Here is a 16,037-nt window from a genome sequence, read left to right on the forward strand (position 1 = left end):
CCTCGTGGGGTGCCAGCGCGGGGCCAGCTCCCCTCCTCCTCCCCCTGCTCAACTCCCCCGTTTCCCCTTGAGTGTCTGGGAAGCGGCCGGGGCCTCAGAGCTACTTCCTTCACGGGCGCCCGGAGCCCCTGCCTTGCCAGGTGCCAAGTTGGCATTGAGACCTGCCGATCCTTCCGTGGAGCTTGACCGGGGAGTATCCAGTATGGTGTGCTCTGCGCTGACTCCCAGCCTGGACCAGGGAGGGGCTGGAAGCGGGCGGCCTGGGCCAGCCAGCCAGGAGTAATTAGGGGCTTAGCCCAGGGCTGAGCCCCTTGCCCCCCCCCCCCCCAGCCTTCACCTTCCTCGTGTAATGGGAAAGTTTGAGTGAAGCAAACCCGTCAGAAGCTTGTCCCAGGTGAAAGCTCTGAACCAGCGAGTGCGTTGTGGCAACACAGCCGCCGGCCGCCGGTGCCTCGCTTGCTCCATCTGTGGAGCCCGATGGCCATCTTGATTCCACGGTGACACACAAATGCTGTGGCCTTTGAAAGGGGCAGGGCCCCCGGGACGGGTCTGTGCCTGGCCGCAGAGAGGACTCAAGTCCCCTCGCGCAGGAGGGGGGGCCGCGCCCTCCCCGCCACCCTGCCGCTGTCCACTGGAACCGTCTCTGTTTACTGTGGGTCCTTTGGGGGATGTGGGACTGGGCTGTGGGTGCTGCCTACTGCCACAGCCTCTGTCCCGTGTGCCGCTGGACAGAACAGGTCTGGAGAGGTCTGACTCGGTGCTGTGCACCCCAGACCCCCTCGCTCGGGCCCACAAGCCCTCCCATCCCACATCCCCTCTGCGGACCGCCAGGGACCATCACACACTCCGCTGAGGCCACAGAGCAACCCGGAGCCTGGCCCCTCCTCCAGAGACACCCTCGCCCCCGCCCCAAGTGCCTGCAGAGGCCCAGGGCCCCAGAGTCCACACAGAGCCCGCTTCTGGAAGAACTTAGATGAGCATTGAGGAGCTGATCTGAGAACCAGTCCCATTTCAGTGGACAACTGTAGTGAAATTACCTCTTCAAGATACAGATCAGACACTAGATACATGTGTACCTAGACTGGCCCCGCATGGGGTTAGAAGTGGCCCTATTTCGCTGCATCTTCCCTCCCCCCCCCCCCATATCTGGGGCTGCAGACTTTGTGTGCGTGCCCATACCATGGCCTAAGCTTGGGGCCCCGAGCCATTTTTTTGTTCATGGTTGGTGAGCCATCCTTCCAGTCCAACATCTTTGCAGGTTAGTTGAGGATGGACTTACAGACCTTTCTGCTCGGGGTTAGCTTTGAATTGGGATCCTTAGATCCCAGCTTCTCGAGTAGCTAGAATTTCGGGCTCCTGGCTTGAACTGTGCATTTCCTATGGATCACGGCAGCCACGTCTTCAAAGAGCGTCACCGGGGAGGACGGTAGTTGCTCGAGGATGTATTGACTAGCTGGGGTGAGCCCGGGAGGCCACAGCCCACATACCAAGTGCCAGCTAGGTGTGGGCTGTCTTTTGGCAGTGTGTGGGCCTGGGTTCCAGGAGGGTGTGGCCCTTCACTGACCTGTGTGTCTGTCCCTCCACAGAACTGTCAGACCTTCAGCAGCCTCAGCTGTCTGAGCTCCGGGATGGAGGACTGTGGCCCGCAGAGCCCCTTCACCCTGGTCAGCAGTACCCGCTCCTGGACCGCCTTGCTCTCAGCCTCCAGCCCGGAGGGCAGGACCCCCGCCGGGACCCCCGTTTCTGAGCCTCTCCCCTCCTCCTTCGATGACCGCCTCGTGTGCCAGGAGGACCTGTCCTGCGAGGAGTCGGATGAGGAGTGCAGGAGGGGGGAGCCGGCCACAGCCTGGCGGGACCACCGGGTCACGGGGAACAGCCTGTGCTCCCTGGATGGCGAGCTGGACATTGAGCAGATAGAAAACAACTGAGAGGCCCCGGGCCTCATCCAGGGTGGGGGTGTGTTGAATCCCTGGGCCTGACGAAAGCTTTCCAAGGGGTGTCAGGTCCCCTGGAGGAAGCCCACCCTCCTCCAGGGAGAGGACCCGGCTCTAGGAGGGCCGACTCGGCCAGCCTGTTGCGGGACGGTCAGCCTTCACCCACCATCAAGCATGTTGGCCAACAGGTCCACGGAACTACTGTAGCCCAAGAGCTGCTTTTGTTTGGCCCTTTCTGCCTGTTCCTCATGGGAGGTGGGCAGTCACCCCTGGCAGGGTGGGGCCCACGCTGCATCCCCTGGGTTGGGATGTGGGAGGCTGTGCTCAGGGCCAGGGCCTTCTTGGCCTCGCTCAGGTTCACTCTGGGGAGTTGCCCACCGCGTCCTTCGCTCTGTTTATTCTGTGCCTTCTCTCCCAGGTCTTCTCGCTCCAGGCTTGGGAAGGTTCGGGAGACACCTGTAGTGACACCAGAACCGTGTGGCCTTAATCCACATGAGGGCACTGGGGGGGCCCTCAAGGGGGCAAGCCTGTGTCCAGACTCTCGGGCTCAGGGGACAACTGGGGGTGCTTGACAGAAGCATCCACATCGGGAAGGATTAGGCGGGTCTGTTGTCTGGCAAGGCAGACGCTGCTCCCCCCCGACAGGAAGAGCCACTTGAGGGGCTGCTGTGGCCGCTCTCCCCACGGTGACTTGGCCACGGAGGAGTCAGCTGAGTGTAGAGATGTCCTGACTAAAGGGCGACCTCTTAAGTGTCCTCAGGAGACAAGCAGGTGCACGACCCCCGGCCCTGTGCGCATGTCAGGCCTGCGGGCCGCTCGGCAGGGGCCCCTGCTCCGGTCCCCACACAGTCTCGTCTGTTCACGGGCACTGCTGGCTTTAATCGAGGAGCCCCATTCACCTTGAGATTCTCTCTCCTTCACTGCCGCTGCCGGCCCGACTCCCAGCCGCCCTCCTGGCCCCCCACTCCTCCATCCAGCACGGGGTCCGCCCGCCCTGCAGAGGCCGCACGGGGCTGGGTTCTAGCAGACTGGTGTGTAGTAAATTTGGCACCTTCCTTGACAATAGCAAGTGGCTAAAAATAGCTGGTGTGCTCTCCTGAGCTGGCGGACATGTGCTCTGGGCACTGCCGTCAATCTGCTCGCGCTGGCCTTCTGGGGCAAGCCAGCACCCCTCTTCCGCAGGTCAGGCCTCTCGGGCTTGGCAGACTGCTCACACCTTCACTTGTTCCGACACCAAAAAGTGGCAGTGACTCCAGTTCTGAGGTGAAGGTAGCCTCTCTGGAGGCCTCGCCCAGCACCTCAGACATGGACAGCCCAAGTGGAGCGCCGGGGATTGGGCCTGGTACAGGGCAGGTCCTACCCGGGGCGGGGGGGGGGGGCAGCTCACTGCCGAGCGCTGGAAAGCTGGCCTCTCTAGGGAGCACCTCGGCCCTGCTTGGTGGGTTGCAGAGGCAGGCTGTCCTCAGAACAACATGGGAAGAGGAAAAGGGTTGCTGAGAGGATGTGGAGAGCATGTGACCACGCTCCACGTTCCCAGAACGCCCAGGATGGGCCATCCAGCCCTCATGGAGTGCACATCCCCTAACGCAGACATTTCCTGTGGAAGGTACCAGAGGCAGGCCCCGTTTCCCAGTCCATTCCACAAGGCCAGCCAGGCCAAAGTGTGGAGCAGCAGCTCCTTAGGACCAGACAAGAGGTGCCTGGTCGCGGGTGCGTGTCATGAATGGCCTTTCCTCGGACTCCGTCCACCCCTATTAGCACACCTGCCAGCACAAGGCTTGCCTTATCCTTGCCACCTCCCAACGAGCCAGTCCCCTGGCCAGCAGGCCAGCCCCAGGATACTTAGAGAGATGATCCAGGCCCACCCAGAACAGGAAGCGACCTGGCCCCACCGGAAGTCCTCATCCAGCCCGCAGCAGCAGTTGTCAGGAAGACAGCAGGCGTCTTTTCCACTTAGACAAACAGCCTGTGGTAACTTGTGGTTCTTTCCACTGGATAGACACCCCCATCCAGAGGGCACCCACCATCGCCCCAGCCATGCCTCCACAAAGGCCTGGCTCCCCGCTCTACTGGCCCCAGGACTTTGGTCTTGAAGGAGGTTCACCCAGGAGCTCCCTGTAGGCAGGCTCCCTCAGCCAGCGTGTGGTCTCAGCCGTGGAAGTGGAGACTTCCCCCTAGCATGGGGAAGAAGGGCCTCCTGTCCCGTGGCTTCCCTCCCACCCAAAGCCCCCCCCCCCCCCCGGGCCGACGGGAGCTGATGTGTGCTGGGCGCCCAGCAGTAGCGTTTACATGACCCACACCCTCTTGCCTTACTCAGGCCGGGGAGGCTGAGCCTGGCCCCGAGCCCCAGGGAAGCCTCCCCACCCCCACCCCGAGGCCCAGGAGCTTGGAACAACCACACATGACACATTTTCATGCTCAGAAAGCCTTACAACAAAATTTTTATAGCAGGAGAGTCTTTATTAATTTGTATGTTGAAAGAAAACGTCCTCATTAAAAAGGGAAGCGATCTCCATTTTCCAGATGGGTCTCCTAGGGGAGGGGAGAGGATTTCCCGTGGTCTGGTGCTGCCAGGGCGCACGTCCCGGGCCCTGCCTGCGTGAGCAAGCTCCCAGCGGTTAGAATGCACCCCTGGATCCTGCACCCCGTTACCACCAGGGACAGAGGCACGCGTACTCTGGGGCCGTGGAGGTAGTCACTCGCTCGGTCGGCACCGGCCTCCTGGGACGGAGCATCCGCTCGGTGCGAGGGCTCGGGAAGCCCCGCCCGGGCGCTCTGCCCCGGCGTGAGCAGCGAAGCGGTGCCCGGCGGCACCTTCACTGCCGGCCCGGCCCTTCCCGCCGCGCCGGCCCCGAGGCCATGCCCGGGGAAGAGGGAGGCGTCCTCCAGCGGCCGCAGCGGAGCTCTTATAGCCTAGGTAGATAGTGTGACTCTAGCGTAGTCTTGGTATGAGTGTCGTCAGCGTGAAGGGGCGCGGGCGATGGCCGGGACGGGGGTGCACAGGCTGTACGGGGTTGTGCACGCGGCCGCGGCGCTAGCCGGGCAGTGCTGGTGCTGCTGAGCGTCGGAAACCATGGCGCCTGCGCGGTGCCGGCCCCGCTCCCCGCCTCGGCGAAGCAGTCTGTGCGGCAGGGCGCCCGCTCCGCGCCCGCCGCCCTCCGCCCGCCGCAGCCCGCCCGCCCTGCGCAGCCCAGGACTGTCTTGCACTAGAGCCCCTCTAGTCTCAGGAATTTGCTTGTTACTTTTACTGTGTAAATAAAGCTTCCTGGTTCAATGCCCAGCTGCCTGGGAACGGCTGTGTGGCTTTGTTGGGTGTAGGGATCAGGGGGGGCCACAGGCTGTGCCCCCTCTCTACCGTGTCCCTCCCACGTCACGGAACGGCTCCCGCGCCGGGCGGCCCTGAGGGCAGCGAGGGGTCCCCACGCTGCACCCGCCACCTCGGGGAACTTTCCAGAGGGGGGCCGTGCAGCCGCACAGTGCGCGTGCACCAGGGGTGAGAGCCCGGCTCCTCACTCCAGCCAGGAGGAAGGGACCCGGGCACCCCCCCGTCGTTACTGACGTCGGAGCAGTGGAGGTGTCATCGCCCTCACTGTGGCTCCCGTGGAGGTGTCATCGGCCTCACTGTGGCTCCCGTGGAGGAGGTGTCATCGGCCTCACTGTGGCTCCCGTGGAGGAGGTGTCATCGGCCTCACCGTGGCTCCCGTGGAGGAGGTGTCATCGGCCTCACCGTGGCTCCCGTGGAGGAGGTGTCATCGGCCTCACCGTGGCTCCCGTGGAGGAGGTGTCATCGGCCTCACCGTGGCTCCCGTGGAGGAGGTGTCATCGCCCTCACCGTGGCTCCCGTGGAGGAGGTGTCATCGCCCTCACCGTGGCTCCCGTGGAGGAGGTGTCATCGGTCTCACCATGGCTCGCATGGAGGTGTCATCGGCCTCACCGTGGCTCGCATGGCACTGGCCTCCGCGGCTCAGGGGTAGCCCAGATGTGGCACTACGTACTTTGCCCCCGAAGCCCTTAACCTGCCTTTCCCTGCCAGGCCAGATGGCTGGCTGGCCCTCCGGTCTCGCCCCGGCCGTCGGGCTGCGCTCAGGCCGGCAGTGGTTGCTCCGCATTGGCCACAGCCCCTTCCCCCAGGGCTGCAGCGTGTGCAGATGCACGGACGGACACGCTCGCCGGTCCCGGACAGGCGCCTGGCTCACGGGGCGGCGGCTCCCCTCTGCCCTGGTACTGGACGGTCGCGTGGCGCCCCTTGGGGTGTCCTGGGCTGCACATCTGACATGGGACCACCCTGGGGGCCTCTGAGCAGGCTCTTCCGTGCGCACAGGGAGCCTCTGGACACGGCAGCTCCCCCCCAGGGGGTGTGGAAGGCCCACGGGAGACGCCCTCGCCTGGACAGTGGGCACATGAGCGGCCTCCGGCTTCTTGGCATTCTTCTGCTGGGCTTCCTAGTCACGCAGGCCACTGGACACCATCTAACCAGAGGTCACTCCAGACCTCAAGGGGGCGGGGAGAGGTAATGTGGCGTCTTCAAGGGTGGGGGGTGGCGTGTTCTCAACCTAGACCGGGGAGGGGGTCTGCACCCCACTCCTGGGCAGCAACCTGTATGAGGCTCCGTCTTTCTAGACACCAGGTTATTCCCTCCTGCCACAGTGCCAGTAGGGAAGCCTACCAGACAGACACTCCAGCTGCCAGCGAATGCAGCAGCCCAGAGCCTGCACAACCCTCCCCCGGCCTAAGACCTAAGAGCTGCGAGCGGCAGGAGCAGGCTGTCTCTGTGCCGCCCAGCTAATAGGCCCAAGGCCCTTCTCCAGTGCAGTGTCTAGCCCAGCCTCGCATCTTGATGAAGAGCCCCAGCCACAATTTCCTCCTAATCCTGATTGCATGGCGGTCCACCTGCCGGGCAGGACGACTCGGGTTTCTAGGTCCAGCACTTTGTCACTGTCTGCCTTTGTTTGGTGGAAATTCTATTAAGGAGGATCCTGGCTTGCACAAGTTGTCTCTAAAGATTTACCAGTGGTTTCTGAATTGATTTGAGGACAGACAGCAATCAAGTTTCAGCTGATTGCTTCTGAAGCCTGGAGCTGGGGTTGAGGTGTGAACTGGGCCCCAGGGGCCTTGTGGGGAAGCCACACTCACTGCCAGGCCTCGGTGATGTGCTTGAGCCCCCTGGAATGTTCAAGTGTTGTAGGCAATCCCGGGGTGGTGGGGCCTCGGGGGAAGTCCTTAGGTCAAAAGGATTGTGGGAACGGAGTTCCTCTGCCTTCCTACCTCAGTCGGAGCCCTCGATCTCTTGCTCCTGCATGTCCTCTTCCGGCCAAGATGCCCTCGAGCCTCTAAAGCTGGGCTCAACCTCTTCTGCGTGAACTCAGCCTGCCTCGGGTATTTTATTGTAATGAAAGATGAATCCAGGAAAGCAGCTTCCCAGGTCTGTCTTGGACGAGCCCTAAAGCAGCTTACCATCCGCTCTTGGCCTCGGTTTCCTCATCTTCTAGATACATCAGAATAGGCGAGGGGTTTCCTAGCTCCTGCACCCTACCGCTCAGTGGCTCCGGCTCATGGCAGGACGGGGGACACTGCCTGGGACCCTGCCCGGGGCCCCTCCTCCCTCTCCCATCCTGAGGGGCTCTTCCCAACAGTCCGAGGCGGCCGACACTCAAGATGGAGTTTATTGAGTCACTAGTTTCTCCTGCACACAGTACATTTGAATCTGTTCTCTTCTGGCCCCAAAGCACCTTGTGTGCCTGCAGCCTTAGCTTCAGGGGGCACATTGTTGTTGGGGAGGAGGGAAGTCTGCAGAGCGCACCTGCAAGCTGCCCAGCGCAGGTCTGCGGTGTGACTTAGGGGGTAGGATGGGGGGGGGTGGCGTAGTTTCAGAGTGGGGGCCAAGGGCAATCCAGCCACTCTGCCACTGGGCGTGGCGGAGGGGGTGGGCGTGGCGGTGGGCATGGCAGAGGGCGTGGGCGTGGCGATGGGCGTGGTGGAGCGTGTGGGCATGGCGGTGGGCGTGGCGGAGCACGTGGGCGTGGCGGTGGGCGTGGCGGAGGACGTGGGCGTGGCGGAGCGCGCGGGCAGTCCTAGCAAGCAGGCTCGGCCCGGGCCGCAGGCCCAGTGCCCAGCAGGCTCCCCCTGCATGCAGAGTGGAAGAGGCAGTGGCCGCCTGTGCCTCGCGTCGGGCGAGGTGCCTCACTGCCCTTACGTGTGCGGATGGTTTGTGAGTGAATTTAGGGGCTCGGGGAGGACGTCCCCAGAGGTGCCTTTCAGGGTTGGGCCTCTAGAGGGCTTTCGTCCTCAGGAGGCGGAGGGAACAAACCTCTGCCTGGGAGCTGGGGAAGGGTCAGACGCCGGCCCAGGGTGGCCCAGAGCCAGGGTCACCAGCCCGCGCCGGGCCCCCCCAGGGCCGTCACTGGTCTGCGTGCTGTAGCAGCAGCTCCACGGCTTCGGCGAGGTTGTCCACGTACCCGTCCGCCTTCACGTGGGGATGGTGCTCGTCACCGGGCCTGGAGGGCGGGGCCATGGCTTAGACTCGGTGATGCTCAGGAGGGTCCTTGGGCCTCTCTGAGGGCCTTGGGGCGGGTGGCTTGGTGGCATGGGTGTGGAGGCAGGGACCCGGGGACTAGGAGCCACCACAACACCTGGTAGGATTCATCATCCCAGAGAACCCCTCCTGAGGGGGACCTCCACGAGGCCCCCCCCCCCCCCCCCCCCGCTTCTCACACGGCCTCCAACCACGAGCCCCAGCGGTCCGCCATGCTCAGACCTGAGCAGGGGGAGGCCAGCTTCCAGCACCCCGCTCGGGCCTGGCCTCAGCCTGAGGACCCCTCCATGCCCCTGCCCCCCCCCACTCGGGCAGACGCCCCTTCCTCCTGCCTGTCCCCCCCCCCCCCCGCCTCCCTCAGCGAGCTCCCTCAGCCCTAAGGCAGGGTGGCCACCGGCCTCAGCTGTGTTCCCGCCCTCGGTACGAGCGTCACCGGCTGAGCTCCGGCCTGGCCTGCTGTCAGCAGGAGGAACCCGCGACTGTGCTGGGGGGATGAGGTGAGGGGGCCCCCAGCTCCTGGGGCCCCCTGCTCCCTGGCTGGGCACCGAGGGCCGAGACCTCACCATTCGCCCCCTACACGTCCCCAGGCCGGGCTGCTGGGGAGAGGCCTCCAGCCGGAGCCCCGAGGGGCCACACCAGCCCTGGTGGGTGAGGTGCTGGGGGCTGAGTCCTCGAGTCAGGAGAGGCCCCGGGCAGCCCGGTGGGGAGCGGAGGGGTCCCTGCCACAGAGGGGGCGGGTGGGCTTGCTGCATGGAGGGGGCGCGCATCAATCGAGCCCTGGCCTGTACGCGACCACTGTGTACACCGCCCGCTGCAGAGCTGTGTGCGCAGCCGCACCAGCCCGGCCCCCGCCGCCTTCCCAGCCACACGGCACCCCAAAAGCTCCCACAACGGTCATCCTGGGCACCCGGGACGCTAAGGTCTGGAAGTCACAGTTCTCAGCCAGGCAAGGCAGGGAAGTCCGTGAGACTCAAGTGGAAGAGTGCCAGCCTCGAGTGAAACAGCTAAGGGACAGCACCCGGGCCAGGAGTTCAAGCCCCATTACCGGCACACTGTTGCACGCACGCACACACACACCGACACGGGGGACGTAGCTGACATGGAAGGCCGTGCCCTCCCTCTCAGAGGGCCTGGCTTCTGCACGTGGCCCCCCATGGTGGCCGTGGAGGATCAGGCAGGGCACTTTTTGTTTCAAGGCAGGGGTGGGGACCCCCTGACCTGTGGGGAGAACGGGGGGACAGACGCTGGTGGCCACAGGCTCGTCGTGACCATCTTGTATGTGCAGCCCACGAAGGCTATCACAACTATCCACATGGCCCCTGGCGGAAAACAGGTGCCCTGCCCCGGCTGGGTGTCAGCCCACAGGCCTGGAGGGCGCGGCCTGGTGGGAAGAGGGCTGTGCCAGACTGCGGGGACCCCCGGCTGGGAGGGGGGGCAGTGTGGGGCACGCCCGGATGCCTTGCCTCAGAGGAAGTCCCAGCCAGCCCGGCCTGTCTTCTGACCCGGGGCCACGTGTGGCTGTAACCCCGCAACCCAGAAAGGCGGCCCACCTGTGGCCAAGATGGCGCCTGGGGATGAACCCGGAGGCGGTCCTGTGGGCTGTGACATAGAATTAGGCCGCCTCTTAGGATGGGTCCCTCGGCCCTCCACTCTTGACGGACAGCTCAGGCCGCCCCTCACAGTCCCTAGATAGGTGCGCGTACGCCCCTCCCCTTCCGGCCTCGCTCTGACCTATTTAAGAGCGGAGCTCATTCAATAAAGCGAGGCATCCCGGACACTTCTGATCGTCCTCCGGTGGGGGGGCTGGGTGCGGGAGGTCCGTCGACCCCTTCTCCTTTTTTGGCCCGGCCCCGGGGCCGAGCTTCCCCATCTCTCCCACAGGTCGGGAGAGCACTGGGGTCCAAAGACCCCGACAGGGCCGCATGGACACCCCTCTGACCAGGGGAGGGGGGGAGGTCCCAGGCCTCACAAGCCTCCCCCTGTCCTCCCCTCCACCCCTCCTCCCACAGCAGTCTGGTTTCCTGGACAGCCTCCGGGGAAGAGGGGGTGGCTCCCATCTTGGGGGATTTGAGGTGAGAGGGGCCGAGGACGAGAGATGGCAAACCATGAGCACTGGGATGAGACAAGGGGATGGGCGTGCGGGGACGCCCCCCCCCCCACAGCCCCCCCACTGCTCCATGCACATGACCAGGGGATGGGCGTGCCCCCCCGCCCCCCCCCCCCCCTTCCATGTGATGCGCTGGGCAGTGGGGACTTGTCAGGCGGGGCGGAGCCTCAGAACCCCGCGCCGAGCCGTGGAAGCCATGCCAAGTGGTGGCCCCACGGGGGAGGGGCACGGGACAGAATGTTCTAGATCCCGACCCTAGCACCAGGCAGAGGCGGACGCAGCCGAGGGTCCACGCCGGTTGTTTTACGGGCTCTTTTCTCCGGCCTTGGGAAGTTACTTAAGGAGCCACGTCGGATGCGCCCGATACGGGGGTCCCCTCCCTCCCCCACCCCCCCCCACCCCGGCTGCCACGCGGCTCGGGGCCGACCGGCCGCCCCTGCGGCAGCCTCCTCTTCTATTTAAAGAGGTATGAAAGAAAAGAACGTGCCAGAAGGACTCAGTGCAGTCCCCACAACTACAGGGCGGCTGGGGCCCGCGGGTCTGCCCCGCCGGCAGGAGTCCCCATCGCGCTGGCGGGGGCTGAGCTTGGGGAGCGGGGAGGGCGGGTCCACGGGTGGCCAGAGGGGGGCGCCGTGCGGGGGATGGAGACCCGCGGCCCTCGCGGGGGCGGAGCTGTGGGAAGCCCCGCGGGGCGTGGCCGGGCCGGGAGGGGGGAGCAGGGGGGGGGTCCCAGCACCTCCATGCATGGTCCATGCTGGGCCTGCTCATGCTCTGCGGCCCGGCTCCGCCCGCCAACTCCTCCTCACCCCTCCAGGCCCCGCACACTTGTCCCTACCTCTGACCCCGGGCCTCGTCCCAGGGCGCGAGCGGAGCACCCAGGAAGTGCTCGCCCGGCGGAGGAACAAAGCCCCTCCACGAGGCCCGCCTCTGCCTGCCATTAGCCATTCCTCCCCTCACCCCCGAGCCAATGCAGGGGATGACGGAGGAGAGGCCCAAACAAGGCGGTTCTGTGCGCCGGGCAGACACAGGGATGGGCTTTGTACTCATGGGGGGGGGAGGGGGTGCTGCCTTTTCCAGGACACACGGAGGCTGGTGCCTCCCAGGAGCTGATGGAGGGGAGCCCGGGGCGGCTGGGGGGAGGGGGGGGGGCAGGCCGCCTGCGGGCAGGGCGGGATTCTGGACAAAGCTGAGGAGGAGCGGGGGTGACGGGCACGGGTGTCTAAGACCCCTGGGGGCGGACACAAGAGTTCACTTCTGTCCCCAAACGCCACGAGGCTGGGGCTGGGGCCGCGCCTCCTCGCACCCACGAATCCGCGCTGCTCTCCCTGCACGGGGCCCACGCCTGCGATCCGCTACCGAGGAGCTGCGAGGACGGCGGTGGAAGCCATGCGGGCAGAACGGCCCGTGAGACTTTCATCCTCAATTAACTAGCAAGGGGCTGAAAGCGGAGCTGCGGCGCGAGGGGTAGGACGCCATCTTAGAGAGAGAAGGCCAAGTGAGGGCATAACCCCCGCGTCAGCATAAAAATAGAAGGGGGAAGGGGAGGGGAGGGGAGGGGAGGGGAGAGCCGGGCACCAGAGGCTCACGCCTGTCATGCTAGCTACTCAGGAGGCTGAGATCTGAGGATGGCAGTTGGCAGCCAGCCCAGGCAGGAGAGACCATGAGACTCTCATCTCCAATTAACCAGCAGAAAACTGGACGTGGGGCTGGGGCAGACAGTGGTGGAGCGCTGGCCTTGCGCAAAAAAAAAGCTGAGGACAGTGCTCAGGCCCTGAGTTCAAGTCCCAAGCTGAGGACAGTGCCCAGGCCCTGAGTTCAAGTCCCAAGCTGAGGACAGTGCCCAGGCCCTGAGTTCAAGTCCCAAGCTGAGGACAGTGCCCAAGCCCTGAGTTCAAGTCCCAAGCTGAGGACAGTGCCCAGGCCCTGAGTTCAAGTCCCATGACCACCAAAAAAATAGAAGAAATGAAGGAAAGGAAAGAAAAGAAAGCACCCAGTGCTGGGGCCCAGAGGAGGAGGTGGGGTGGGTGGCCCTGGGTATTTCCTGCTCAGACCAACACGTGGTCACCAGGACCACGACCAGACGGGAGCCTTGTGCCCCTGTCCCTGGCTGGGCCCTGGCCCACAGTATTGGGGTTCGAGTGCGGCCCCAACCCCCGCCAGCTCGGCGCCAGCACAGTGGACACAAACGTTCTGATTCCCTAACCTCCGTGGAGGGCTGGCCATGACCTCCGGGTGACCTCGGGTACACAGCAGGCCAGAGCCTCTGCCTGTGACGTGGCGCTACGGGCAGGTGACCCGCGGGTGCGGAAGCCACCGCGCCCGGCAGAGGCCCCCACGGCCCTCGGTAGCCGCAATCCGCGGCCGCCGGGGAGGCCATTACCCAGAGGCCTCCGGGAGGGGACAGAGGGGCGTTTGCTCCCCGTCACGGGCACCTTCCCTCACACCATGGGCTCCCCAAAACGCGGACCGAGTCACCCCGTTAATCCCAGGCAAGACAACTCACCTGGTAAGTCCTCAGAGCGGCCGGCCGCGGGGCAGGCAGCCCTCCCGGGGCGAAGGCCCCCGCTGGGCCCCGGGCCCGACGCCCTGCGCCGCTGCTCCTACATGGAACCTCGCTTCCTCCTGTTCCACCCCCGGCCGGGAGCCCGGGCTGCTCGGAGGCGCGCTCGCCAAGCGTCGCTTTGACCCCCGGGAATCCACGCACGCCCGGGCGAGCCGCCCGCAGCCTCCCGACGGGCCTGGGCGTGGGGGTCCTGACGCTCCGTGCCCGGTGCCCGCCACTGGGGTGCGTGAGACGCATACCACAGCCGGGATTCCGTGACTCAGGAGGGTGCTGGCCAAATGGGAAACTGAGGCCCACAGGGGGAACCTGGCAGCCGGGTGCGGGGTGGCTCGCACCTGGGATCCTAGCTCCTCAGGAGGCTGAGACCTGGGAAGTGCAGTTCAAAGCCAGCCTGGTCCAGAAAGGCCAGGAGACGCTCATCTCCAATGACTCATCAGAGTTCAAGCCCCATGACCAGCAAAAACAAGAAAAAGGGAACCTGGCAGCTGGCAGTCTGGCTTTTCTGGGCCCAGGGTTCTCCCAAGCATGGGCAACGGCGTGGTAACTCGCTCTCCTGCCCCACCCCCCCGCGCCCAGTCCCCGGCTCAGGCCTTGGGTCTCGTCAGGAAGCCAAACGTCGGGCTGTGCTGTGTACTTCAGGGGCTCAGGTACGCCATGATCTGAAACCCAACGGGGCGGGCTGGGGGCTGGGGGTCCGGGCCCCCAGAGTGACGGTGCAGCAGCCACCCAAGCCGCACAGCCCCGGGCCTGGCCACCCGGCCAGCCCCTCACAACGCCGAGCCTCCGAGCAGCTGAGACTTAACTCTGAATTCAGTTCCCCTCCCCTCTCTTTACCCACCTGCCTGGAAATTTGATCTCCTGGCTAATTTAATAGCTCAGTTTCCATAGCAATATAAGCATTGGCTTGCCTGGGATACAACGTGGAGGGGGAGGTGGGGGGGGGGAGAGCAGATGAACCTGATGGTAGCCTTAAACTGTACCTAAACAACATCCTTCAGTAGGTCTGATAACATCCTCCTGGGACCCATGGGAAGTGCCTGTTAGCACCCACAATCAGAGGCCTAAAACCAGAGGCCAGAAAAATAAGAAAGTGGTTTCAAGTTTTGGCTGCAGATCAAAACTTGTGCTGGTGCCAAAGTATAATATGCAGCTAAAGCTAGACCGAGAGGAAAATTCATAGCCCCGAATGCTCACTGGAAAAGAGGAGAGGACTCAACTCAATGAGGCTCCCACATTAGGCAACCAGGGAGAAAAAAAACAGAGCAAGCAGAGAAGGGAGTCACAAAGGGTGCGGCACAGTGTCAGCGAGGTGCTGTGTGATCTCAAGCAAGTCCTTTTCCCTCTCTGGACTTCAGTGTCCATACTTTGTTAGCCTGAGCTTTTTCTTTTATTTAATTGGGGTTTAAGTTATTTCATATATATCACAGTATGCACCTTAACTTTTCACAATGATGAAAATTTATCATTCTACTCTTCGTAGTATGCAAGGTCTGTGAAGCTTAACAATGAAATCATTTTCTCAGCGTTCGGGTGAGACGGGCATCGCGTTCCTTTCATTTGGCGACATCTGTTCCCTCTTCACTCATTCCCTCCTTCCTCTTCCCTCCCATGCGTCTTGTCGTTAGTTCCCTTTCCTCCGTGAGGCCTGACCCGGGCTGCTGGGAGGCTGGGGTTTCCGGGATGTAGGGGCAGTGGAGAGGGGAGGGGTGACGACTGCCGGGGTGGGGTTTTCTTTCTTTCTGTCAGTTGCGGGGCGCGGGCGCAGGGCCTGGCCGCCGTCTCTGAGCTTTTCTGTTCAAGGCTGGTGTTGTGCCACTTGGAGGCACAGCTTCACTGCTGGTTTTCGGGTGGTTAGTGGAGCTCAGAGTCTCGACGGCCATTCCTGCCCGGGCTGGCTCTGAGCCGCGACCCTCAGCTTTCCGCCTCCGGGAAGGCCAGCGTGGTGGGGTGCGGTGCCCGCCCTGCCTCCCCGCCTGGGGGGAGGAGTCCCGTCGCAGCAGCGGACGGGGGCCGTGGAGGGGCCATGGCCGTCTCCAGCAAGGACCCACGCCCCAAGCGTGGAGCCCCTGGTGCTTAGAGAGTCACCCGCCGCCCACGCCGACTCCCGCTCGTGCGAGGCGCTCGGGGGCCCCCCGCCTGTGCCCTCCCTCCTCCCCACCCTCCTCCCTTCTCTGCGGGGGCCAGAGCCGGCTGGTCCCGGCGATGGGGACCGGCAGCGAGTCCTCCCCGGGTCCCCGTCCCTGTGCTCTGCCAGCGGGTCGCATCGGCACCTCCGGGAAGCGGCAAGCCTGCGGGTCCAACGCGCCGCGCCCCCCACGGCCGCTGGTTAGATTTAAGGCGCAGCGCTCGGGCTCCATGGTCCCCGAGCCCAGGAACAGGGGCACCGCAAGACACCGCCGAGACGGTGACAATCCCACGCAACTGCTAGGAAGCCAGTAGGAAAGCCAACCTTCTGTTTGTAAATTAGCATCTGAGCGACGCTCTCGTATTGATTTCAGTAATAGCAGGACGGGGCGAAGGGGGTGCAAAAGGCGTCAGGGTGGACGCTGCTCTCTCCCTGGACCAGCTCCCCGCCAGAAGGCCGCCCGTCTGCTCTCCAGGGGATCCGGCCTTGGCTCCAAGATGCAGCTCCCCTCTGCCCTGGAGCCCCCCGGGGCCGGCCACAGGCCTGGCGTGGCACCCCCCCCCCCAGGTCAGGGAAACCCACCCTCAGCGCGCCTCGTAACTCTGGGTGGGGCGACTGCCCTCCCCTCCCTTCCCCCCCCTCCGGGGAGGAAGAGTCTAGGGGCTCACTTCAGGCTCCTAATCCACTGACAGCCAGGGGATGGGCTCGCCCCATGGACCTTTCCCCCTCGGCCCCCTGAGCTGTCACTTAGACAGAAATGAGCCCGAAAGGGCCAA

At 64.4% G+C, this 16,037-nt stretch overlaps 2 protein-coding genes across 7 annotated transcripts in view; one reads left to right on the forward strand and one right to left on the reverse strand.

Annotated features, from left to right (window-relative positions):
• The window catches only part of Fam53b (family with sequence similarity 53 member B), a 102,407-nt gene extending 97,135 nt beyond the window's left edge, over positions 1-5,272 (forward strand). For 4 of the 6 annotated variants that reach the window (XM_048338063.1, XM_048338061.1, XM_048338062.1 and 1 more), the window contains one exon: positions 1,587-5,269. In XM_048338063.1, coding sequence (XP_048194020.1) covers positions 1,587-1,928 — 342 coding nt within the window. In that variant the 3' untranslated portion in view covers positions 1,929-5,269. Of the gene's footprint in view, positions 1-1,586 lie in introns of all 6 variants that reach the window. The other 2 variants (XR_007209825.1, XM_048338065.1) reach the window with 2 other exon arrangements.
• A 2,724-nt stretch (positions 5,273-7,996) lies between these two features.
• Positions 7,997-16,037, reverse strand: part of LOC125345963 (phospholysine phosphohistidine inorganic pyrophosphate phosphatase) — a 53,335-nt gene continuing 45,294 nt past the window's right edge. The window contains exon 7 of the mRNA XM_048338067.1: positions 7,997-8,428. Within this exon, the coding sequence (XP_048194024.1) occupies positions 8,332-8,428 (97 nt within the window). The 3' untranslated portion in view covers positions 7,997-8,331. The remainder of the gene's footprint in view (positions 8,429-16,037) is intronic.

Source organism: Perognathus longimembris, chromosome 2 (assembly GCF_023159225.1).
Source record: "Perognathus longimembris pacificus isolate PPM17 chromosome 2, ASM2315922v1, whole genome shotgun sequence".
NCBI lineage: Eukaryota > Metazoa > Chordata > Mammalia > Rodentia > Heteromyidae > Perognathus > Perognathus longimembris.